Source organism: Balaenoptera acutorostrata, chromosome 18 (genome assembly GCF_949987535.1).
Source record: "Balaenoptera acutorostrata chromosome 18, mBalAcu1.1, whole genome shotgun sequence".
In the NCBI taxonomy this organism is placed as follows: domain Eukaryota; kingdom Metazoa; phylum Chordata; class Mammalia; order Artiodactyla; family Balaenopteridae; genus Balaenoptera; species Balaenoptera acutorostrata.
The window spans coordinates 68,456,079-68,483,296 of NC_080081.1; the positions used below are offsets into that span (position 1 = coordinate 68,456,079).

General features: G+C 41.0%; 1 protein-coding gene across 3 annotated transcripts; it reads right to left on the reverse strand.

Annotated features, from left to right (window-relative positions):
- Positions 1-26,152, reverse strand: SERTM1 (serine rich and transmembrane domain containing 1). Of its 3 annotated transcripts, XM_007193643.2 has the most exons (4): positions 26,032-26,152; positions 24,159-24,223; positions 11,475-11,585; positions 1-2,895 (listed from the first exon to the last, which is right to left on the reverse strand). In XM_007193643.2, exon 4 carries the CDS (start codon positions 2,716-2,718, stop codon positions 2,395-2,397), a length of 324 nt encoding a protein of 107 aa, XP_007193705.1. In that variant the 5' UTR covers positions 2,719-2,895; positions 11,475-11,585; positions 24,159-24,223; positions 26,032-26,152; the 3' UTR covers positions 1-2,394. The 3 variants fall into 3 exon arrangements, with proteins under 3 accessions (XP_007193705.1, XP_007193704.1, XP_007193706.1); XM_007193642.2 differs by lacking the exon at positions 11,475-11,585; XM_007193644.2 differs by lacking the exons at positions 11,475-11,585; positions 24,159-24,223 and having other exon boundaries at positions 26,032-26,137.
- Positions 26,153-27,218: the final 1,066 nt, after the last annotated feature.

The window sequence follows — 27,218 nt, forward strand, 5'->3', positions numbered from 1 at the left end:
TCAGTGGGCTTGATTTCTTTATTTATAAACCAGTCTTCCAACCTTTCTGAACTTCTTAACACAAATTCATCTCAAGTTGTACAATCTGTTATCCTGACAAGCTGGGAATGACAAATCCTATTTTACATCTTTGAATGTTGCTTCCAATCACTCTAATTAACCTTGAGAGCTAGAAACATCATGGCAGGGGGAGGGGGAGGGGGGTGTGACTGCAAATTTTAAAAAAAAGTTAGTTTTACTTTTAGAAGCCTTTAAATCTCTTCCAGAAGGAAAGAGTATAAAGTTACCCCTTAGAACAGATCATACTAAGATTGTACTGTTGTGTGGCAAATTTGCTCCTTTATTTTTTAAAATCAGTTCATCCAAGTCCTTTCTTCCTTGGTAACCAAAATAGCACAAGATTAATCAAAGAGCAAAAGTGTAATATAGATGCCTCTGTAATCCTGTGCAGCTTTCACACAACTCTTAATTGGGAGTGTGTGAATATATATATTATATATTCTGAGAATGTGTTGTGTACAGACACACACACGCACACACACACACACACACACATACACACACAGAATGCTATAATGGTCTAAAATAGCAGAGTTTTTCTAGTCCAGCATTTATACTACATAATAACATTCTAACACACTGCCATGCTTTAAATGACAGCAAAGGCAAAATTTTCACTAATTATACATTTTAGGGCAGCAACTCTGTGCAGGTCTTATGGTGTTTGAGGACATTTTTGATATATATAAACCTTTCAATGTGGTCTGATTTAAGTGAGGCTTATGGATTTAAAAAAAAAAAAAACCTTCTGATCCTCACTTACCGATCCGCATTTCTCTCAGCATTTTAGAATGACAAAGATAGACCCTGTGGAAATGGTGGATTCTTTATCCCATCCCAGTTCTGGATGGAGATGCCACACAACCAAGCCAAAGGGTGGGTTGAAGGCCCACCACTTAAGATTAGTAAATGCTTTGGACAAGAAGGATCCAGTTGCCATGGGCAGACAGGGGCATGTTGATGCAGTGGGCTTCGTAGGCTGAATACATTCAGTGTTTATGCCGTGGACCATTTATTTTAAAAATTAAATTAAAATTCTTACTCTTAAGAAGCCACAGTTTGCTTGCTTTGTTGGGTTTTTAGGGGCAGCTTGATTCCCTACATATTCCATGTCTGTGTTCATGCATGTGGCTCATTTCATGGACAAAGCCCGAGTTCAGGTGTGCTTGGCTGACCACAGTATGGCAGCCCCAGGATCACTAAGCTCCCAGCAGCTACCCAACGTGAGTGTTTACAATTTTAAACATAAATCCACATCCTGGAATCCTAATGTAGAGTATTATGTTAACACACAACAACAAGTTATCAGAGACCTGTAACATTCATGGAGTATATAATAACATGGATATTAGCTATTGAGTCTTCTAAGTTTTGCAACCTAATGTGAGTGAACAAACATCTGATATCTCGGAGTCTTACTATAATTCTGCACTAAACTTATAAAGACTGTGAAACTGAATAAAGGAACATACACAACTGCGAGGAGTTATTACTGTACAAAATACAACTAAATGAGTATTTTCCATATGTGTGATTCCATTGATGGGAATTACAGATATAAAATAAACGGCCTGGCGTCTGTTCTGGCGCTTCTCTTAGTAATAGCAACAGCAATTATCACAAAGAATTCCACCATGTAGGGGCATTATGACTATAACATAAGTAGGTAAAAACCCAAGAGGCAGAAATACATTACAAATGGCATTATAACACATATTTGTCTTGCCATTAAAAGTTAAAGTCTTCCAGAACTTTTCCACATATGACTTAATTCATCAATAAATGTGATTTAGAAAACATTTAAAATATTTTTGCCCCCGGTTTTAGAGATGTTACACATGAAATCTAAATTGACTTTTTTTTTTTAAATTGGTGTTTCCACTTTATCTTTTAAATATGGATAATATCTTCCACATTGCTCAGACTTCACTTAGCCAGTTTCTGCTGACTCCGTTGATTTTACGGTTTTGTAAGAGAAGCCAAGTGCAGAGCCCTGATCCAGCATCTTCTGCGAGGCCGCCTCAGGTGAGTTCTGCCTCGGGTGTCCAACAGGGTGACCTGACCCACTGAGAAGAAGCCAGCCCCAGATTCACCAAGAAGTCTGGGTGAAATTCTGCACCTTGCATGCATTTCTGTCAGCATCAACTCTGACATTCACGATGAAAAGCATCATGAACAGGAAAAGAAATCAGGGCTGAAGGAGAAGGAGAACTGGGTCTAATCGGTGGAAAAGAACAAAATGGGCGTTTCTTTCCTGAGGCACCTACTTCATGCGACACTTTCCAAGGGAAAACTCCCCGAGGGCCGCAGCATTGAAGGATTCTTACATTTTCTTCAGGAGGAAAGGTTTGAAAAAGTGGACCTTTGCGAGGAAATACTGCAGACTTCCAAGTTGGTGAAAGAACTTCCAGCGTCGCTTGGATACTCCGGGTAGGAGGAACTGGAGGAGATGATATTTTTGAGCCTCTGGAGGGCAATGATTAAAAGTAGAAGCAGGAAGGCTAACAGGCTGAGGAATATGGACACATAGATATAGACATTTGACAGGTGGCCTGAGGACGGGTCCACCGATGTGGACAGGGATGTGGGAAATAGCTCGAGGAAAGTTCCATTCTCCATACTCCCAGAGAATACAGATGAAGAGTCAGGTTCAGACATCTTTATGGAAGGTCAAAGAATGCACAGTATATGAAAAGTCAGTTTCACACAGGGGTCAACAGGGACAGAATCAGCATTCTTTTGTCATGCTAGCATCAGCAAACATTGAGGGTGGTTAAATCAGTACAACAAAACTCAGTTTCCAAGCAAAGGCAGCAGGGTATCAGGTGTCCATCACTGCAAAAACAAAGACAAAAAAACCCAAAACAACTGAGTGCATTATTCAGAAAAAATTACTTTTGAATCTCACTTCCAGTTTTCACTTCAGCAAAGGCTTAATTATAAAATCCACTGGGGAGGGAAAAGAATGATATAATTTCCCCAGGAACAAGTAATGTTTCTGTCTTTATATTACAAATGATGATATAAAAATGCACTTTTATTTGATCTCCACAGTACCCTAGGTGCCAGGTTTCTCCAAGGAACTAAAAATGAAATAAAAAGGAAAATATATTTCTGATACGTTCCATCTGCTGAGATTTCAACAGATGCTCCAAGTGCATGCTCTGAGAATAGGACCCCAAAAGTTAGCTCCAAACCTTCCTCCTCCAGAAAATGAATTCCCTGCACTCTCCAGCCCACTAGCATAATTCCAGACCAGTATTTCCTTCTAGTACGCTTTGGAGAATCACTGCACATGTAAGTTTGCTTTTCATAATTTGCTAATTTGTTTATAAAAATATATCTTCTTGAGCTTGGGGGCCATTTCTACATATTTCTTTTCTTTTAGGTCTACCTCTGTACTTTGTTCTGCATATTTTAGGCATTCAGTAAAAAACCTTTAGATTAACTTAGAAGAATAAAGGTTGGATTTCCTCTGAATGGTAGAAAGAGTACTAGCTTTGCTGTCAGGAGACTTAAGTTTGAGGCCTGAATTCTCCTTTATCTTTGGGAAGTTGGGCAAATTGCCTACATTTTCTGAGCTTCACTATTCTCATCTGTAAAATGGTATATAGTACCTGCCCCATTCCCTCACTGTGTTACGCAGGGATCAAGATAATAGACAGGGAAGCACTTTGTAAATTGTTAAGATTGGGCCAAAATGAGTTTACTGTGTGTGGGGGTTGTGTGTGTGTGTGGTGTGTGTTTGGTGTGTGTTGTGTGTGTGTGTGTGTGTGTGAATGGGTGCAGAGAAAGAAATGCTCTTGGCCATGTTCCCCCTCCTTACAGGGTCCCTGTGAGGAACACTGGAAACAAAGTGGACTGAATCAGGCAGGTAGCCCTGGGGCAGAGCATGATTCTGCAGGCTCCAGGCGTGGGTGCGGGTGCCATGTGCCTCTGACACCCTCGCGTCCGTGACTGGGGAAGTCATAGCCAGCTTTTGCCTAGTTTGTGCGGGGGTGAGGGAAGCAGCCTGAGGAAGAATGATCCCTCCCGATGGATGACTGTCTTTCCTCAAATTCAGAAAAGATGCTCTTCCTAGCTCTTTATGGCATTAGATCATTTTGTTGTAAATTTCCAATTTCCTTGCATCGGATGTAGGGAAACGCTAATGTGAAAATATCCACTGTGCCCTGGCTTTCCCTTTCCCTAACCTCTGCCCTGCATTTTACCTTGAAAACTTGCCTTTCCCTTCCGTTCCCCAAATCTAATTAAGTGGCTGATTCCTTGAGGGGCTGACAGTGGCCGCTGTGGCTGTGGCTGAGTGGCACTTATGATCCCTGGGAAGGAGGGGACCCTCCTGAGAGGACTGCCCTGTCAGCGGTCAAGCAGGCTAATCATCTTAGTGACTCCTCAGAGGAGGCCACGGGCAGTTTTAGTACTTCCTAAAATAATTTGACTCCTACTCCTCATTAAACTTTACCTGGTGATTTTAATTCCACTAGGCTGCTACAGGCTCCTAACAATCCTTAAAAAGAGAGAGAGAGAGAATCACAGGGGGACTGCACACGTGTTACAGTGAGCTGGCAATACCTTGTCTTATACAGCACATAAATGCTCTAGCCGCTCATCTTTAGGGAAAACAGCAGCATCTCAGAGACAGCGTGATGTATAGGCAAGAAAACTAGGAAAGACTCTCATGGGCTGAATCAAAAGAAATCTTCAAGATGTTTTGGTAAGACCTCCTAAGTCTAGCTGAGGAAACAGAACAAAGAAGCTGATCGATTTGACAAAAGAAATGTATCTAATTAGAAGATAAGCCAGGACTTTCAGCTCTGCCCATCCTCACCCTTTATACCATCTGGTCTCAATTTTCCTATCGTTTGGTAGTAATGATTTTACATCCTCTTTTTCTGGAATGGGCAAGAAGGTAGGGGCTGTGCATTTTATGTTGTTCCTCACACAAACTAGTTTGTAAGGGAGGTAGAGCAGGAATTATTATTCCCATTTTGCAGATGAGGAAACTGATCAGCAAAGAAATTGTGATTTACTCAGGGTTCACAGCTAGTCAGTGACAGAGGAGTGACAAGAACCCATGCCTGAACAGCGTTTAGTTTCCTCAAATGTGGTAGGAAGAGAAAATGACGAGACTCAGGTAATTAGTTCCCAGCTGCCACTTATTTTGAACAAGCTCACAGTTCAGTCTTGATATTTCAGTTTTCCCATTTGTCCAATGATACCTTTCCTACCTCTCCACGAGATCCTAAGTTAGGATGTGATACCGTGTCCAAAATCATACTTCGAAAATGATAAAAGGCCATCCAAGTAAAGGGCCGGTAGACAGTTATTTCTCAATGCCTAGAAAGACTAGAGGAACTTCCAGGTCTCTGCTAGTCCAATAATTCTGACACGTGAAGGTCATTGATTCAGCTGGAATTGGCTGATTTTTCTAAAAGCACCTTCACTAAACAGAACTGTATCATTTTCTGGAGGTGAGGTTGGAGGCACAGATAATGTCACTGGCAATTCAATGGCAGGGCTCACAACTGGCTGCCAGACCACTTGCTAAAACAAAGGTATCTCTTTACAGTGTAAATATTCCAAGAGTACTTTTCACATCCTGAAGATCACCTTCTTTCAGACAAAAGCCCACTGTGAGCCTCAAGTGTCTATGGAATAGTTTATAGCACATGAGGTTAAGATTTGGGGAAAGCATCTGATCTTCCAAGTGACATTGGAAGATGGTAGAAATGAACAGATGAAACCTTGTGTCCTTATTTGACATTTCACAATTAAGTATCTTCTCTAAACATCCTACCCCCAATACTTTAGATTTAATATTACTTCCAGAATACTTCTTAATTTAAAATGACAGATATATGAATTTCGTTTCACTCTTCTACTCTGAAACAACAGAGCATATGCAGTGTTAGAAATCATTTTAATTTGATGACATTAGTTCTCATTTTCTTATAGATGTTTTAAAAATTGATAAATCTTCTTTCTCTCTGGCGAATGTTTTGACAGTCTATGTATAATGCTGAGGATGATCCAAATTGTATGTGTTTGTAAGGGAGGTAGAGCAGGAATTATTATGGGACAGTGTGAATGAGGCCCAAGACGGTACTGTGGAAACAAAATCAAACAAGTGTGTTTCAAGATGCTGCTTTTTGGGCTGTTTCTCCCAAACAGATTGGGTTCAAAGGAAAGAAGAAAGCAACTTCATCTTAAATGCATAGCCTTGACCTATCTAGGGGCAGTGACAGCAGACTCTCATTTCAGGTGGCACCTAAAGCCATGTGGGGATTGTGATGCTTTTTTTCCGAGCCATTCTCAGAAAGTGATTTTTGAGAAAGGAAAATGAGACAGTGAGATCACAATATTATAAATGAAGATCTGTGGAGATGTTTAAGTTCATGGTCAGCCAGCTTTCCCTTTGTCTCTTGGAATAAAGAACTGTGCTGAAAAGAAATCTACAAAAGGCAGTCACCTCCTGAAGTGAGCAAGGACTGACTGTAATCTCACCATGAGCCCAGCGGGGTGGGGAGATGGAGGGACCGCACGGATAAGTCAGACCTCGGCAGGGGGGTGGGTCTCTGCTTCCATGTCACTCAGCGCCCGGCCACTGTGACTCCTCTGAAAGAATGGAAGCTTTCCTTCCCATGGGGTGATTAGGGCTGTAAAGTTTTGGAGGAACAAAGCATACTCTCTGGTGTGTACCTTGCTGCTTGGTAAAAGGAAGAAGAGCTGACAGGCCCTCAACTCTGAGTTCTCTCACCTAAGCATCGCCAGACCCCTGGCCGCCAGCCTGCGGGCAGAGCCTCTGCCAGGGCCTTGACTTCTACAATGCAACGTGTATAAAACTCTGCCTATAGTCAACCTCAAATCTGTCACAGCAATCTCTTGAGTTTCTGACCTTTATTTAAATACATTTCTATGTGAATAACAACTCTCTGAAAGGTTTTTTTTGTTGTGGAAAACTGGGACAAGCTGCTTTGTTCCCTTGCAGACATTATTCAAAGAGTCCCCTAGATGTTATGATGTCAAATCAACATTTCATCCTTATCAAGCCCTGCTGTGTCATTCTCCAAAAGGTGCTCTCCCAAACCATTAGCAACGATTTGATAAAGTATTAACATGATACGGTAAAGGCTTTTTCTGGTCTACAAATGTAAAATTTAATAGTATAATGTAATGAATAGTTTTAGATGATACACTGGGTTTCTTTCTCTGTAGAATACAGAAACTACCATCTCCAGAATGTAGAAGGGAAATTGTCACATCTGAGCACAGCTGTTTTTAGTTCTACTTAGAAAACAGCATGTTTATACAAGACCTTGTTAAATGTTAAATGTTTTATACAAGACCTTGAGCTTTCCTTTACAATTTGCATGATTATCTTTTCCCTTAACACTTTCTCTTTGCCTAGTGGCCTTTTAGGTTGTGCTAGGTGAGAGAAGATTGGTGCTGACAACACAGCCTAGCCACTCACTCTTCTCTAAATGTAAACCTTGACTTGCAGTCAATGGCAGCACTTACCCCAGGCTTGCAATAATGAAAATAGAGTGTATTATCTTACTACTAAGCTTATTCAGAGCTGATTAAGTCCATCCATGTATTCGCCTATTTGAGAACTGCTCCTACTTAATCAATACAATGCTTTGAGAGAAGAATTTTGTGTGAAAATGAGTAGAATCTCACTGTGATTCCCTGTATCAGTGCAATAAAAAACAAAAGCAAGTAAAGAAAAAAGACTGAGTCTATCTGCTATCTCATAGAGTTCAAGAACCATCTCATGAAGTGTGGAGAGATGAAGATTCTGAATAAGCCCTGGAATTCATGGTCTAGACTGGACAATGGCAGCCAAAAAAATTAAAAAGAACAGTCCTTTATCTGGGGTTCAAAAGAATGATCAGAAAATGTAATCAGGACTTTTTTATGGCACTTTGGTGAAAATTAAAGAAATGTCAGAGTAACAGCTTGGTATCTGTAATTTACATTAAAAGTCAATCTCTAGGGTAGGTCCTTAGGTGGCTTTGGATTCAGTCCAATCTCTTATTATCTGTCTTTACCTCGGTGATGACTTTTATCTCTCTGGATTAGCCTCGGGCTCAGCAAAATAATTAAATTATACTATATTCAGAATACTTTTCTGTTAGACTAATTATTTTGCCCTAATTTTTAAAAGTTAGTTATCCACATAAGGTATAATCCACAAACATTCAGAATATACATTTCTTGACATGCAAAACAGTGTAGATTGAGTAAAGCTACAAAAAAAACACACACACACACACACACAAGAAAGTATTTCAGAAGGGAATTAGAATGTAACTGTTTTGACCATCTATCTTTATATAGCCTAAAAAGTAATTATATTGATAGATATGACTTCCCTTGCATTTATATAGCAGTATTTTCCTGGGGAAATCAAACTATTATTCTTAATAAATTTTTGCTGTATCTAAATTTCTTGTGAAGATTTTGTCCAAATCACTGCCTTAGTAAGAATAATTATTTTAAAATGATACTCCCTTAGAAAAAGAGTTTAAGTGGATAATTTTCTGGATAAAAAGGTCAAATATAAAACCAGTTCTAGGCATAGTATTTTTCATGATTCTTTTATTATGTCTAGAAAAGACCAAGGAGGGCTGTGTCCTGCGCTCTGGGGAAACTGGACCCATCTTGGGTAACACACTTAGTCTAAATCAAAATGAGAAAAGTGGCAACTTAAAGAATGAAGGAAGCATGAACTGGTTAAGAAGTAGCAAAACAATGAAAGTCATTTTTAGGGAGCAGGAGAAAAGGCTATTGGCTAAACACTTGATTTAGAGAAAAAAACAAACAGCCAAAGAAATAATGACATGAAGATCATAGGCAAGGTTGAAATGAATCAGTGTGAAGAAAGATGGTTAAGAAGAAAGATCAACCTTTCAAGATGTTACAACATTTTTAATGAGGACTTTTGGGTTCAGTTCGCTCCCTCCACTCAGCTCGGATCATTTCTAATATTTTAGAAGAGTAGTAAGAAAAAATACTTTTTATTCTTGGAGCAGCTAGAATTGGTTAAATTATAGCATTAGTATACACAAAAGCTTGCTTATTTTTAATCATACTAGACATGTTTTTGAAATTCTCATTCAACCATGCTCTGGTTGGAGAATGGCCTTTCCTCCTTTTCCGTTGTCTTTCATTCTGTCTCCATAGTTAAAATAATTTGTATCAAATATAGTTTTTGTCCAATCAGGAAATGCTCTTAACAGTCTCCTTACAGAGTATGATAGGTGGGAAGATTTTGTTCTCGTAAACTTAATTTTGCGATTGTCATAACTCTTTTTTTGAAACCTTTATAGGTAGACCACAAGGTATCCCCAGTCTACTCTCTCACGCTCCAGAGGCCTTTGGGTGCCTCTAAAGCTGCTCTAAGGAAACAGGGAAGAGCTTGGAAATATGTGTTTTCTATAAGCATTTGATGAAGTCCACCCTAAATTTAAGCAGACTCCTCAGAAGTGGGCAGCCATGGGCCACTGGTGCCACACAGTATAAGAAGAAAATAAGAGAGCTTGTATGACTCCCGACAAATGCCACTCCTTCTTTTCTTGTTTCTACTGTTACCTCCCTCTTTAAATACATATTCCTCTGTTTGTGGCTAACTGTCACCACTGATCCCTCTTTCTCTGAATTTCTCACTCCATCTCCCTTCATCTCCCATTGGCATCCAGGTTAATGTGTTCAGTGAAAACCTTTCTGTTTGTGTATGTTTCTGTAAATGTCTATTGTTTTGTGTACGTTCTCTTGTAAATATTCATTTGTCTTGTAAATTTTCAACATAAGAATGGATCTATAGTAAATGTTTCATTCACTCCATAACTTAAGCCCCAAACTTAATTTCCACTTAAAATATCTTGAGAATTGAGGCATATGGAAGAGAGGAACATAAATTATCTAATATGTCCACTTCTCTAATTTTGCACTTAAGAATATGCCAAAAACTAATAACCATTCTGTATCTATAAAATAACATGTACAGGTACAATTTGGAAAAAACAAGTGATGACATAGGTTGTCTAAAAAGAACTTCAGTATTAGCAAACTAATGAAACAGGCCACTATTTATATTTCTCTATTGACAACTATAATCATGTATTTGTTTAAACTAAGATGCTTTGTAGCCTATTCCTTAGAAATGGATTGGAATATGACAAGTACGTATAAGTGTTTTAAGTCTTGCATTTCCCAGCGGGGACTCAAGCTCATGGAGTCATCTACATGATGACATTTTTAACCAAGGCATAGTGTTTACTTGAAATAATGAACCATCGTCCCTCATAATACAACTACAAATAGAACCTTAGTTGATTACATAGTGTGTACATTGCCCATCCCTTCTGGATATTAGCCCAGTGCTTAGCATAATTCGTACATATGAATTTTGCTAAATAAGTTCTCTCATTCTTCCATGGCTGGCAGTCAACATATGATGATGCTTTCCACAGTGAAATGGATATTTAAAAAGAATAATGCTTAGTAATTGGCAGCTTAGGCAGGCTAAGTTCTGGTTACATACAGTTTTGGCCATATTACATTATTTAGTAGTCAGCTGAATAATCAGAGAAGAAAAAGTAAGATGCAGATTTCAAGATTTATCCTCTAATGTGATGAAAGATCCTTGGACCAATTAAAAGAAAAAACAACATTGTTATAAAGGACATTCTTAGGATAACAGGGGAAATCTGGACATAGACTGTACATTGGATAATTGCATTATATCAATATTAAATTTCCTAAGTGTGATATAGGAGAATGTTCTTGTTATTAGGAAGTACATGTTCAAAGTATGTAATTATAAAGTGTCACAGTTTCAGCAGCTAATCCTCAAATGGTTCAGCCAAAATAAAAAAATAAGTACACATACAGAAAGAAAGAAAGGATGATAAAGCAAATGTGTTAAAATGTTAACAACTGACTAGTCTAGTTAAAGGATGTATAGGTGTCCATTGTTATTATTCTTGCAACTTTTCAGTAGGATTGGAGTTTTTCAACATACGACTTGGGGAAAAATGATTTATCCCCGAGGATATTAAGAAATATGCTTAGTATAATATGCAGTAAGTCAGCCAAAATGTTAGAAGCTTCTAAAGAAATACACTGATTAAGCTTGATTCTTCAATGGGCATTGGAGAAGTTCAAATATTTGCTGCTACCATCTTGCCCACTAATCCACAGGTACAGGAGGTGAAGCATCAGAGAATGAGTTAGAGGAAGTTTAATATGTCCAAGGGAACTGGATCCATGGTGGTGGGAGATGCTGCCTGAAGACCAGGAATGGTGACTGGCCAGCCAGCCTTGCTCATGACTTCACTCTGCCACCATCCACTGGTCTGAATCTCAGTCTGGGTCTCCAGGATCATGGGATCCAGTTATGTTCATCTTACATCATCAGTCATCTTCAGATGAGGTCAAGGATATCTTTCTTGCAGTTTAAATACCCAGTCAAAGGGAGGGGCTTTGGAGCCATCTTGAGTCAAGAGAGAGTAGTTTTCTTTCTTTTTAAAAAATTGAGATATAATTGACATATAACATTGTATTAGTTTGGGGTGTACAACATAATGACTTGATATTTGTATACTGCAAGACGATCACCACAATAAGTCAACATCTGCCACCATCCATAGTTACATTTTTTTCCTTGCGATGAGCACTTTTAAGATCTACTGTCTTAGCAACTTCAAATATACAATGCAGTATTATTAACTATAGTCACCATACTGTATGTTATATCCCCATGACTTATTTATTTTATAACTGGAAATTTGTACCTTTTGACCACCTTCACCCATTTCACACACACCCTACCCCCTCCAATCTGTTCTATCTATGAGCTTGTTTTTTTGTTTTTGGTTTCTTTAGATTCCACGTATAAGTGAGATCGTGTGGTATTTGTCTTTCTTGGTTTGACTTATTTCACTTAGCAAAATGCCCTCAAGGTTCGAGAGAGAGTTGTCTTCTAATGAGGACTAATGTGTGGGTGGACTCTGGGGAAGCTCACTGAGATCCGCCAATAGCCAGTGAGCTCCAGGTTCCACACAGGGCCCGAGCAGCAAATAAACACAGTACAAGTGGGAGACTTGATTTAGGCAGTAAGCACCAAATAGTCTTCAAACACCAAGTTCAGCAGATTAAAGAAGTCACACTCCTTACAATTCTTAAACTATCAACCACCTCTCTGACTGCCCTGGTTTGGGTGAATCCTCTAGTGTGGCAAGAGACTAAACCCAACCACATCAACTCTCTTACAGTCCAGGGTCCAGTATCTTTTGAAATAGGAGCCAATAAACAATTTTAAGAATGAATCTAGTTGTTGCAAAATGCAGCTGCAAATGAAAAGAAAATATGGAGCACTGATGTTAACAGTGCTTTTCATCAGTCATCAGCAATCATATGTCTGAGGCTCTAGGTAGGTACCCTAAATTGATGAGTACCAGATGAGTCAGATTTTAGGCAGAGGTTACATAAAACACCAACCCTATAAGGAGACAAAGTGCTCTCTCATGGCTCTGAAATTACTCTTCTACCAGGACTTCCAGGTTCACCAGGGAAGGCAGAAGACAGAAAAGAGGACATTGTGTCCTTCATCAGGAAAGCAAGTTCCCATGTGGGACTTTCCACGGTCCTGCTAATCCTTTGTGTGAACAGAGCAGCAGAGCTTGCCTTAATATTCTCTCATGCATCCTCTCTCTCTCTCTCTCTCTCCCTCTCTCTCAGGCAGCACAATGAACTCAAAAGTCTGGCTAACAAAGAGAATGTCTACATGTTCCTTGTAACATGGAACAAAATGACATGGCAGGCTATCAAGTGTGGGAGGAAATCAAGTCCCCGGCAGCCTGTTGTCATATGAGATAACAACTCAAGACCAGAATCTGTCAAAGACAATATGGATGCAGTAAACAAGTGTAGGCTCAGATTCTCCCAGAATGTATTTCAGCTTAAAAATGCAAGGAGGTCAAATTGGAGAATAAGAAGTAATTATCTGTAGAAAACAGACTGCTACACTGATGACCTATATAAAAGAGTTACACATTCTTTTAAAAAATATAAATAAATATGGTTTTACTCATGGAAATCATGAGTATCTTATACAAGATTTAACAGACTTTGGCTTTGCCCTTTATCAGGGTTGAGCTCTTCACCTTACCCTTTAAGGTTGTGTGCCCTGTGCTTTTTATTCAATTGTAGGAATAGCCTTGGTCAGAAACACACGTTCACACATCACTCACTGCTCTTACACCTAAGTCCTCTTTTATTTCAGTCATGAGCCCTGGGATGTAGGGGGCACATCATGCCAGAAGGGTGGTGGGAAGTAGAGGGGAGGGGATGGTGGGAGCATCCCCAAATCATTGTGGAATGGGAACAGAACATGACAGGCAGGGAAAGGTGGACCCGGGATTCTTGTATAGGAGAAGGAATGTCCAGACAAACTAGTTTGAAAAAACAACAACAAAATGAATGACAGCAGCCAATATGTATTAAATAAAAGCATATACTAGTTGTGTGTGTGTGTGTGTGTGTGTGTGTGTGTGTGTGTGTGTGTGCATGGTGCAGGTGTATATTCTTTAATCTTCACAGCTCTTTACTCTAGTTATTATTATACCTCACCTTTCTTTAACCAGTGAGACAATTAAGGATCAGAGAATAATTTAAAAGCTTGGCCAGGGTCACCCAGCCACATAGAAGCAGGACTGGCATTCAAATCTATATCCCTATGTCTCCAAATTTTATGTTCATTACATTTCTTCTCTCTGGAGAGGTTGGAGGTAAAAGAGGGATAAATTTGAGACCTATGGTCCTTGGTGATGTTCGCATGTTTCTGCCATTCTTCCCTCTGTCCAGGTATGTTGTAGGGCTGCATGTTTCCACCCCCTCTGAAATCAGGGTGGCCACATGACTTGTTTTGACCAATAAAATTTGGGGAAAAGTGACATGTGTCACTTCTGGGTAGAAAATGTAAGACTCCGTGTGAGATTTGCCACACCCCTTCCCTCTGCTGCAGTAACTGTGTGAGTTCGAGCCAGCTTCTGTCAGTATTATGTTGAGTTAAGTGCCCTCTATGCCTACTTTCTGGGTTTTTATCATAAATGGGTGTTGAATTTTGTCGAAAGCTTTTTCTGCATCTATTGAGATGATCATATGGTTTTTCTCCTTCAACTTGTTAATATGTTTCATCACATTGATTGATTTGTGTATATTGAAGAATCCTTGCATTCCTGGGGTAAACCCCACTTGATCATGGTGTATGATCCTTTTAATGGGCTGTTAGATTCTGTTTGCTAGTATTTTGTTGAGGATTTTTTCATCTATGTTTATCAGTGATATTGGCCTGTAGTTTTCTTTTTTTGTGACATCTTTGTCTGGTTTTGGTATCAGGGTGATGGTGGCCTCGTAGAATGAGTTTGGGAGTGTTTCTCCCTCTGCTATATTTTGGAAGAGTTTGAGAAGGATAGGTGTTAGCTCTTCTCTAAATGTTTGATAGAATTTGCCTGTGAAGCTGTCTGGTCCTGGGCTTTTGTTTGTTGGAAGATTTTTAATCATAGTCTCAATTTCAGTGCTTGGGATTGGTCTGTTTATATTTTCTATTTCTTCCTGGTTCAGTCTCAGAAGGTTGTGCTTTTCTAAGAACTTGTCCATTTCTTCCAGGTTGTCCATTTTATTGGCATATAGTTGCTTGTAGTAATCTCTCATGATCCTTTGTATTTCAGCAGTGTCAGTTGTTACTTCTCCTTTTTCATTTCTAATTCTATTGATTTCAGTCTTCTCCCTTTTTTCCTTGATGAGTCTGGCTAATGGTTTATCAATTTTGTTTATCTTCTCAAAGAACCAGCTTTTAGTTTTATTGATCTTTGCTATTGTTTCCTTCATTTCTTTTTCATTTATTTCTGATCTGATCTTTATGATTTCTTTCCTTCTGCTAACTTTGGGGTTTTTTGTTCTTCTTTCTCTAATTGCTTTAGGTGTAAGGTTAGGTTGTTAATTTGAGATGTTTCTTGTTTCTTGAGGTAAGATTGTATTGCTATAAACTTCCCTCTTAGAACTGCTTTTGCTGCATCCCATAGGTTTTGGGTTGTCGTGTTTTCATTGTCATTTGTTTCTAGGTATTTTTTGATTTCCTCTTTGATTTCTTCAGTGATCTCTTGGTTATTTAGTAATGTATTGTTTAGCCTTGATGTGTTTGTATTTTTTACATATTTTTTCCTGTAATTGATATCTAGTCTCATAGCGTTGTGGTCAGAAAAGATACTTCATACGAATTCAATTTTCTTAAATTTACCAAGGCTTGATTTGTGACCCAGGATATACTCTATCCTGGAGAATGTTCCATGAGCACTTGAGAAGAAAGTGTATTCTGTTGTTTTTGGATGGAATGTCCTATAAATATCAATTAAGTGCATCTTGTTTAATGTGTCATTTAAAGCTTGTGTTTCCTTATTTATTTTCATTTTGGATGATCTGTCCATTGGTGAAAGTGGGGTGTTAAAGTCCCCTACTATTATTGTGTTACTGTCGATTTCCACTTTTATGACTGTTAGCATTTGCCTTGTGTATTGAGGTGCTCCTATGATGGGTGCATAAATATTTACAATTGTTCTATCTTTTTCTTGGATTGATGCCTTGATCATTATGTAGTGTCCTTCTTTGTTTCTTGTAATAGTCTTTATTTTAAAGTCTATTTTGTCTGATATGAGAATTGCTACTCCAGCTTTCTTTTAATTTCCATTTGCATGGAATATCTTTTTCCATCCCCTCACATTCAGTCTGTATGTGTCCCTAGGTCTGAAGTGGGTCTCTTGTAGACAGCATATATATGGGTCTTGTTTTTGTATCCATTCAGCCAGTCTGTGTCTTTTGGTTGGAGCATTTAATCCATTTACATTTAAGGTAATTATCGATATGTATGTTCCTATTACCATTTTCTTAATTGTTTTGGGTTTGTTATTGTAGGTCTTTTCCTTCTCTTGTGTTTCCTGCCTAGAGAAGTTCCTTTAGCATTTGTTGTAAAGCTGATTTGGTGGTGCTGAATTCTCTTAGCTTTTGCTTGTCTGTAAAGGTTTTAATTTCTCTGTTGAATCTGAATGAGATCCTTGCTGGGTAGAGTAATCTTGGTTGTAGGTTTTTCCCTTTCATCACTTTAAATATATTGTGCCACTCCCTTCTGGCTTGCAGAGTTTCTGCTGTAAGATCAGCTGTTAAGCTTATGGGGATGCTCTTGTATGTTATTTGTTGTTTTTCTCTTGCTGCTTTTAATATTTTTTCTTTGTATTTAATTTTTGGTAGTTTGATTAATATGTGTCTTGGTGTGTTTCTCCTTGGATTTATCCTGTATGGGACTCTCTGTGCTTCCTGGATTCGATTGACTATTTCCTTTCCCATATTAGGGAAGTTTTCAACTATAATCTCCTCAAATATTTTCTCAGACCCTTTCTTTTTCTCTTCTTCTTCGGGGACCCCTATAATTCGAACATTGGTGCTTTTAATGTTGTCCCAGAGGTCTCTGAGACTGTCGTCAATTCTTTTCATTCTTTTTTCTTTATTCTGCTGTGTGGTAGTTATTTCCACTCTTTTATCTTCCAGGTCACTTATCCGTTCTTCTGCCTCAGGTATTCTGCTATTGATTCCTTCTAGCGAATTTTTAATTTCATTTATTGTGTTGTTCATCATTGTTTGTTTGCTCTTTAGTTCTTTTGGCTCCTTGTTAAACATTTCTTGTATTTTCTCCATTCTATTTCCAAGACCTTGGATCATCTTTACTATCATTACTCTGAATTCTTTTTCAGGTAGACTGCCTATTTCCTCTTCATTTGTTTGGTCTGGTGGGTTTTTAACCTTGCTCCATCATCTGCTGTGTGTTGCTCTGTCTTCTCATTTTGCTTAACTTACTGTGTTTGGGGTCTCCTTTTTGCAGGCTGCACCTTCGTATTTCCCGTTGTTTTTGGTGTCTGTCCCCAGTGGCTAAGTTTGGTTCAGTGGGTTGTGTAGGCTTCCTGGTGGAGGGGACTGGTGCCTGTGTTCTGGTGGATGAGGCTGGGTCTTGTCTTTCTGGTGGGCAGGACTGGGTCTGGTGGTGTGTTTTTGGGGTGTCTGTGACCTTATTATGATTTTAGGCAGCCTCTCTGCTAATGGGTGGGGCTGTGTTCCTGTCTTGCTAGTTGTTTGGCATAGGGTGTCCAGAACTGTAGCTTGCTGGTCGTTGAGTGGAGCTGGGTCTTAGCATTGAGATGGAGATCTCTGGGAGAGCTTTCACTGTTTGATATTACGTGGAGCCGGGAGGTCTCTGGTGGACCAATGTCCTGAACTCAGCTCTCCCACGTCAATGGCTCAGGCCTGACACCCAGCCAGAGCACCAAGACCCTGTCAGCCACATGGCTCAGAAGAAAAGGGAGAAAAAAGTACAGAAAGAAAAAAATAAAAAATAATAAAATTAAAGTTATCAAAATAAACAATTTTAAAAATTATTAGAAATAAAATAGTTAAAAAGTAATAAAAAAAAGAAGGAAAGAAAGAAGAGAGCAACCAAACCAAAAAACAAGTCCACCAATGATAACAAGCGCTAAAAACTATACTAAAGAAAAAAAAAGGACAGACAGAACCCTAGGACAAATGGTAAAAGCAAAGCTATACAGACAAAATCACACAAAGAAGCATACACATGTATACTCACAAAAAGAAAAAAAGGAAAAATATATCTATATATAAAAAAAAAGGAAAAGAGCAACCAAATCAATAAACGAATCTACCAATGATAATAAACTCTAAATACTAAACTAAGATAAACATAAAACCAGAAACAAATTAGGTGCAGAAAGCAAACCCCAAGTCTACAGTTGCTCCCAAAGTCCACCGCCTCAATTTTGGGAAGATTTGTTGTCTATTCAGGTATTCCAGAGATGCAGGGTACATCAAGTTGATTGTGGAGATTTAATCCGCTGCTCCTGAGGCTGCTGGGAGAGATTTCCCTTTCTCTTCTTTGTTCACACAGCTCCTGGGTTTCAGCTTTGGATTTGGCCCTGCCTCTGCACGTAGGTCACCTGAGGGCGTCTGTTCTGTGCCCAGACAGGATGGGGTTAAAGGAGCGGCTGACCAGGGGGCTCTGGCTCACTCAGGCCGGGGGGAGGGAGAGGTACGGAGTTCGGAGCAAGCCTGCGGCGGCAGGGGCTGGCATGATGTTGCACCAGCCTGAGGCGCGCCATGCGTTCTCCCGGGGATGTTGTCCCCGGATCCCGGGACCCTGGCAGTGGCGGGCTGCACAGACTCTGGGAGGGGAGGTGTGGATAGTGACCTGTGCTTGCACACAGGTTTCTTGGTGGCTGCAGCTGCAGCCTTAGCGTCTCATGCCCATCTCTGGGGTCCGCGCTGATAGCCGCGGCTCGCGCCCATCTCTGGAGCTCGTTTAGGCGGTGCTCTGAATCCCCTCTCCTCGCGCACCCGTAACAATGGTCTCTTGCCTCTTAGGCAGTTCCAGACTTTTCCCGGACTCCCTCCCAGCTAGCTGTGGTGCACTAGCCCCCTTCAAGCTGTGTTTACACAGCCAACTCCAGTCCTCTTACTGGGATCTGACCTCCAAAGCCCGAACCTCAGCTCCCAGCCCCTGCCTGCCCCGGCAGGTGAGCAGACAAGCCTCTCTGGCTGGTGAGTGCTGGTTGGCACCAATCCTCTGTGTGGGAATCTCTCCGCTTTGCCCTCTGCACCCCTGTTGCTGCGATCTCCTCCGTGGCTCCGATGCTTCTCCCCCACCACCCCCAGTCTCCGCCAGTGAAGGGGCTTCCTAGTGTGTGGAAACCTTTCCTCCTTCACAACTCCCTCCGTGAGGTGCAGGTCCTGTCCCTATTCTTTTGTCTCTGTTTTTTCTTTTTTCCTTTGCCCTACCCAGGTACGTGGGGAGTTTTTTGCCTTTTGGGAAGACTGAGGTCTTCTGCCAGCATTCAGTAGGTGTTCTGTAGGAGTTGTTCCACATGTAGATGTATTTCTGATGTATTTGTGGGGAGGAAGGTGATCTCCACATCTTACTCCTCCTCCATCTTGAAGGTCTCTCCAAGGATTCATCTTTCTATCCATGATTCAGCACAGTTTCTGGTATAAAGATGCTTAATAAGTATTTGTTGGATGGTTGCAGCATTGAAAGGATAAAGAAATGAAGAAACTTGAAGCTTCTTGGAGAGGTAGTCCCTATTTGTTCTATTTTTGGTTGCACAATAATATTTATTGAATGAATGAATGAATACTTGATCTTGTATTAATTCATATTGATTAGTCAAAGGGTAATTATTCAATAGTAAAGAAAAATTATGAATACTCACTAAATTTATAAATATTTTAGTTATGGCAATAAAATTAATAGTTCCAGGCTCCAGAGGAAACTCTGACCATACTTTTATCAAACGATTGTGTCTCTCAACAATATTCAACAAAGATTTTATTAAGTCAAGTGTCCACCAGGATAATTGAGGAAAGGATGGAGGAATCTGCTGTTAATACTGAAATACATTATCATGAACATAGCTGAGTGGTTGGAACGAATGTATTCTGAAGAGCACAATAAAAATCAAAAGGGAGTTTACCACAGTGAGTCAGTGAAGATGTGACTGGATGTGGAAGTAAGATGAATTGTTTTTTATTTAAAGTGTTAAGTTAAATTCTTATGATAATCCCATCCTTTGAAAATTACCAAGTCCCTTATAATCACAACCTTTGTCCCTGTGCTCGTCTGTGGAGATAAAAAGGGTCAAGGACAATACGCTGATCATTGTAGGGAAGGGTATTATAATTTACTGCATTCAGCAACATCATGTACCATGGTGCTGTTAGTCACTCTATCTCAAGGATAAACACAACCTCCCCTCAAAAAAACCCCAATTTCAATAGAAAATCAGTACAGAAGGAGAAAGTGTTTACATTTTTATAAATTCCTCAATTTAACTACAAAGTCCCACATTAGAGATCAATGCCACTCAGAGTAGCCACTTGGCTCCCTCAGGAATTATATGGGTTACGAGTCCTTGTGAGAAGAGGAACTTGCAAAGCACTGCTTCCTTCATCAAGAAGGTCTTACTAACAAAAACGTCATCTAAACTAAAAAGTGTTCTTAGTACCTTACCTGATGTATATTTTGACTCAGGTTCCATCTCTCATGGTGAATGAGTAATTAACAATTCAAGGGCTGGCACTGGTGCGTGAACTGTACTTTGAGTAGCACTTCATCTAGATCATAGCCGTGGTGATGTGAGCAGGGATCAGTATTGTGCTCACTGCTGTGCTCAGCCTGAGAGGGATCAGTATCAGCAGTATCGTGCTAGGAAACTGATCCAGACCTCAGCTTCTTAGAAGAATAGTACGAGGAATGAAAACACATGGGCAGAAAAGAAGCAAATATTTTCTCTTCTCATTCATTGTGGAACTAACTCAAAACACTTTTCATGTATCTAACTCATTCCGTCTCTCCTTACGGTCACTCAATATTAACTTTCCTCTATGAAAAAACAAATCTAACAATACCAAAACAAAAACCAAACAAGAAACAACAACCACAACATTAAAGGAAAACGTTTTTCATAGAATCGAGGAGCTGGAAGTCCTTAAAAATCAAGAAACTGAGGTCTCCAAAAGTTAAGTAAATTTTGAAGGTCATTATTTGTACTCCTTAAGACAAAGGATGGCAGAAGGAGACAGCTGGAGACAGAAACCACAAACTGAGAGCCCAGGATTCCTTTTCCAACTCTAAATCCATCCATACTCATCTGAGCTGGGTGGCCAACAAGAGGAAATCAAATGAAAAACAAGTTACTCAGTTTCTTTTGTTATCCAAAGTTTAATTTATCATATCAATCCAAATATGAGCCAAGCAGGATCAAATGGATAAATATAAGACCAAAATTGCTAGGGATGATAAAGTGATAAGAGGACAGAATGAAGGATCTTGGAAACTAATTCAGCTGAACCAGGCCAATTTTGTTGACAAGGAGTCCTTGAAGGTCTGAGAAGCATCAGTCAATATTCCACTGTCAATCTTAAAGGCATAGTTCCCATAATTTAGCACTCGACTATGAAAATCAAGGTCAACAAACTCACGAAGGACTTTCTCATGAGTAATTGTTAGAATAATCAGTTGGTTGCCAAGGCACGTGAAAAGCACAAAGGAGGGGATTGGTAAATATTTTATTTTTTGACCTGGATTCCATTTATATGAGTGTGTTCAAGTTGAACACATAAATCATAAATTATGTACTTATGACTTGTGTGTTTTCTCTATGAATGTTAAATAGCAATAAAAATTGTTTTTTAAGTGCAAAAAATATGTTGGGCATATAGAAGACACTCTGGGTCACAGTGGGGAATATCTACTACTTGTTGGATGAATTATTGAGTGCTTCCTTTTTTACCCAAAAATATATGGCATATAGGCTAATAATATAAATAATGAATTCTGATAATTTACCCTATGGGGAAAAAATCAGACAAATTTAAGATGCACATGCACAAAGATGTACACTGTAGCTAAACATTGGAGCTACCAAGATGACCATGAGTCAAGGATTCGTTAAATGAATGATGGAAGAGTCATACAAATGGAGGATTCTGGTGTAATCAAAAGGATTATATGTTCTAGCATGGAAAGATGTATGGCAGAGTCAAAAAGTAAGCTTCAGACTCGTGCATAGTATGATTCTGTTTTTGTAAAAAAAAAAAAACTACTAGCACGGCCACTGCTACTACACATGCGTCCACAATTTTAGAGGCATGCAAAACCAAACCAAACCAGGCTAAACTAAACTAAAGGAAAGAAGAGGTTATGCACCAAGCTGTTAACATATGATTTGTTAGCGGGTGATATTATGGGTATGTTCATATTCTGTTTTGTGTATGTCTGTATTTGAATGTTGGTACAAAGAATATGAATTGAATTTTAATCAGAAAAACAATATGGGTATTTTCATGAAGAAATAGAAATAAAATTTAATTTTAGCTTATGCAGTGAAAACATAACTGATTTTTGAACCCAGAACTCTTTCTCTTCCTCCTCTTCCTTCTTTTTTTGTAATGTATACACTTAACACAAGCCTTTGAAATGATTCATATGTACCTTTTATTTCAAAGTTTAAGACTCTCAGGCTGAGGCCAGTAAGTCAACCTGCCCAATAGGACTTGACTGCACTTTCTGTTACAGTTGCATTTTACAGCATGTTCTGAATGTTCTATTTAAGAAATGAGAAGATAAATCCTTTTGCTATAATCCTGGTCATAGGAAAATTGAAAGCGAGTAAGAACCAAACCAGCTTAATTGGCAACAGTTGACAGATAGCCAGGCACTGTTGATCAGTACTAGACTACCGTGACAAATGAATCAGGAAGGCTGCTGTCTTGGCTATCCCTGGGCAGGGAATCTATATGTTAAATGTTCCCTGAATGAATTACTTTAGTATTCTAACTATGGTTAAGTCATCTTCCTGTCTTTCTGAGTCCGAAACAGGTTCTTACAGCCACCTATGCTTTTGTTTCCCATCAAAAATTGTATTCAAGGCTGTTACCTTCTTAAGTCACGCTTTTTAACAACTGTTATAGGCTAACAATTTCCAGACCTGTTCACTGTTGCCTGTAACAGCATCAGCATCAACGTTCAAGCCCATAATACAAATCATAAGTCTGGACCGACTGATCTCCCATCTTAATACAACTTAATAAATAATAATTTAAAAGTTAGGAACTCAGGAAATATTAATGACAGTCTATCCTGTTCCTGATATGAATTCAGAGGATTGAAATATTGACACTGTTCTGGTTGGATTGTGCCATGTCGTGTTTAGAGATACTGTTAAATTGTATATGGCTACTTGACTACTCAGAATCTCCATTTTTTTGTGGTTTTTGTTGCCAAAACTTAGTGTAGACTAAATAATAACTATTTCCTGGTAATGCAAGTGCGAGCATGGATTCTATTCATAAGGAACTCTTGAAGAAGGCGTTCTGTGTCACGCGACTGAGCATCTCAGAGCGCTCTCTCCCACAGAGACATCTGCCACAAATCAGAATCATAGGTGACGAGGCCCTAGAATGTGGCTCAGAAGCCTGCTACCCTGGACCTGCAAAGTCCAGTGGACGCACAGATGGACTTTCCAGTTCTGCGTCGAAGGCTAGTCCACATGTGGGTATCATGGACTACTGAATCTAAGCCTCTGGCTTGATTTCTGTAGGTACATGTGTTAGCTAAAAGGAATCCTGCCAACTCAGGCACTTAATTTGAGCTTCCTCTCTGTTGGGTTCCCTAATTCCATTAACTAACTTGAAGGCTTTATTGTTTTTTTAGTTGTCAATATGAACAATAATGAAATAGTCTATAAAAGTTAAGTCTGTGATGCTTTGTATTAATGTAGTAATGTAAGTATACAATATGTTCCGTATATATCTATTTGAAGAAAATTCTTCTGCCACACTACTTTTTGGCTTCTAGTTTCATTTAACAAATGTTTACTGAATGGTTCATGGGTGTCAGGAGCCAGGCAAGTGGGACCTACACCAGTGCCTGATGTCAAAGGCTTTTCATAATTTTCCAGGTTCTTAAATTACTATTTAAAAAACCCAAATGAGCAAAATACAAAAATTCAGCCATAATTTTACTTTTTGCTTTTCCCTAATAACTAAGTAAATCTTAAAAAAATATTTAAATATAAAACAGTTAAATATAAATTCTACAGACTTTACAAGCACAGGGAGAAGAGTAAGCCCAGAGAAGAAATATTATCAAATGGGCTGAGACTTGATCTAGAGTAGAGGCCAAATCAGAGAATTTTGCCTGTGATGGCTTAATCTTTCATTCTTAGAAAAAATGTATGACTCCAAGTTTACTTAATGATTAGTGTGATTAATCATTCTCACCAATCAGCTCTGTCATCCTTCATCTGCCCTCATTAAAAAATAAAAATAAAAAAGAAACTCAGGAAGCCTGCAAATAAACCTTCTGATAGATTTGAAGCCACACACCGGCATACCGTTATTTATCTCTTTACATCACAGACATCCAGTAAAATCTGTTGAATTGAACTAACCAACAGCAGGGAGAACAGAATGGATCTTACCTTACGTGAGGCTTCTTTAATGAGAACCGTAAATGTGCGTGTGGTGAGCTCTTCAAGCACTTTGCCTTATGTAGAGGAATCAAAAATAGTAAAAAAAAAAAAAAATGCCAAATAAATAATAAACTTCAAACACAAACACAAAAATGGAATACCCCACCCATTTTCTGGAACTCATTATTCCCAGAATACTTCTGAGGTTGGCAAATGGTTCCCCATTCCCCACAATGCCCAGCATTTGAAGGTGACTGGGACGTGCTCTGTGGGGTGGTGTCAATGCGAGACAGTCTCACTAACACACGCTTCAAGAGCCCATTCACGTTACCTATGAGCTATGTGCTGATTATAAAGGGTGTAAGTGGCGGGGGGTGAGAGTGGGGCAAAATGCCTTTATACTTAGCAAAATAAAGCAGTTTAGTCACAAAATATATTTAAGCATGTCTAGGAGCTAGATCACGAATAAGCTAAAACACAGGCTAAATACTGCTTTTTTTTCCCTTTTTTTTAAGGATGCGTTGGGCTGCAAGACTGCATTATGAGGTAAACCTTTGAAGAAGAGTATTGCTTATCTTGACTCTTCTCCCGTTGATAGGCAATTGTCTGACAATGAATCTGAAAAATCTAAAGTGAAAAGCACCTGAGAAGAAAGATCTTGGGGCATGGTCCCTCGGGTCGGCCTGGGAGTGCCCAGGAGGTAATCGCTGCCTATTTCCCGCCCTTTGCACCTGGAGTTTGGACTGAACCAAATGCAATGGCTTTGAGACGTCATGTAGCCATCGGATCCCATTATCCCCCGCAAAGAACCACCCAAGTGCTTAATACTTCAGCAGAGAATTTTCCGAAGGAAATTTAACGGGCAGAGGAAACGAAGGACAATAGGAAACGGACTCTGTCTCTGGAGTCTGACACCACCCGGGACCAACGGGGCCCCAGGCGTCTGGCGGTGGAAAGCGAGCAGGTGCAGCCCGCTAACCTGGTCTGGTACTCAACAGGATGTTTCTGTGAATGAAGGGGTCCTTCTACTCCCCGCAGGACGGTACATCACACACCTCCCTCCTCAATTAGAACTCAAACAATCTGCCCATGATCCATGCACCTCGGCAGGGAAACGCAGGATTCCAGCGTCTCATCAGATCAGGGAAAAGGGAAAGGTAGCTGGTGCGTTTTCCTACAACCAAGAGCTCGGGAAACCACGGCTGGGGAACGCCAAGATGTTCTGCGCCAGGTAGAACTTAACCGGATTTGGAGCCGCCGGAGACAGGTGAAAAGACTCACGCGAGCAAGGTAAGGTACAAAGCGGCTGTCAGTGTGTGCGCAGCGAGTCCCCAGGAAGGGACGGATGACCCCAGAAATCCAGGTAGGCGCCACACACAAGCGTGACCGCACACACCACAAAGGCAGGAATAATCAGAATGCACCTAGAGACACGCTCCGCAAAGTGCAGAACTATCTGCACTTGCACAGGGAAATCAATCAACCTCTGCAGCGGCAGACGCGAGGGCAGACCTCCCCGGCTCCCTGCGTCCGGGACAGAAGCGGGTCATCCCGGGACCAAGGACATTGCGTCCTACTGTAGCCCCATGAAGTCACCCCGAGAACAGGGAGAGCCGGGCAGCGGAGGCTGCTAGCCGGCAGTAAGGACGTAGCCGGCACGAAGGGGACAGATTCGGGGGTGTCCAGAGCAAGGAGCCAAACCGCTGAGAGCCGGGGAGAGTTTGCGAGGCGGCTCAGGAGGGAGCGGAGCCTCCGCGACCCGAGGCCGCCCCAGGGGGGGAGACAGGGCGCCCGTGGCAGAGGGCGAGCCCCCTTCCGGGGCGTCCCTGGCGCCCACTCCCCTGCGACTGCTCACGGGCGGCGTCGGGAGCCCCTCACTGACCTGCCGATAGGGACGCGCTGATCTGCTCCGCCGGCTCCCGCGCTCGGGGTGGGACCGGGCTGCGCCGACCTCCTCGCGGGCGCCCGGGTCCCGCCGATCCGCGCCCGCGAAGCCGTCCGCGGGAATGTGGGGCTCACTGGGGCGGCGGGCGCAGCCGAAGTCTTCCTTCCGCCCCCAGCCGCACAGCCAATGACGGCGAGCGGGACCCACTCCCCGCCGCCCCCCAGCCGCCGCTCAGGCGGGCGCTTGGGGCTAGGACTGGAGCCCCGCTCGGGCGGGGGAGGAGCTTGCGCCGGCGTTGGAAAATCCTGGAGGAGGAGGAGGCGTTTGCGCAGGGAGCCCCATCTGGGGAGGCAGGTGTGGTGCCCCCAACTTTTGTGCGCGCGTGTGTACTGAGGGAGGGGACGCAGTTTCCTTGGAGACTCAAGGACCTCTGTCTAAAGGCAAAAGCATCTACTCCCTGCCAAGTTTCTTCTCTTATCATTTATGAGTCCGCGCAGCACCCCGTCCAAACCACGAGTCCAGGTGCATCACCGCAAGCCCAGCTGTGAGCTGTCTGGGGCCCTCGCCCGGTCCTGTGGGCCGCGCCTCAGACGTCCGTCCTTCGGCGTTTCTCTTCTTTCCCCTCTGAATCCTCTGCCTGATCATCAGATGAGCTGAGTAGGATTGCAGTTCCTCTCACTGCCAGGGAGACAGGCAATCATAAAACTCTCTGTTGGGTCACTGGCTTAGAGAGAGTCATACATCTTAAAAGAACTCTGGAAAGGGAGCCTTTAACTGATATGACTAACTCCGGTTACTAGTCAGCCCTGTGACCTTCACCCAGCGATTCTGAAAAACAGGAATCCAGCGATTCTGGATTCCTGTTTTTCAACTGGAAAGTGAGAGGCTTGGATTATTTGATATCTGAGGTCTCTTGCGCTTTGACAGTCAACAGTCCAGGTGGCTCTGTGGCCTGCGAGGGGCTGAGCCCTGGGAGGTGTTGGTGTGGCCACCTTCTCCTCCAGTCCCTGCCTGTCCCTGCCTGCCTGTCCTGCTGCATTCACCCTGACGTCATCCCCCTGTGGCCAGGAAAGCAAATCGTACAAATCAGTATTAAAAAATGCTGCTCAAGTCTCAGGGACCATATAAATTTGCACAAATACTGCCACCTACCAGCGCCCAGCTCCTGGGATCATGGTAGCTGT

Excerpts from the sequence above, each read along its gene's own strand:
- SERTM1 (XM_007193642.2), bottom strand. The coding sequence starts at position 2,718 with ATGTCTGAACCTGACTCTTCATCTGTATTCTCTGGGAGTATGGAGAAT.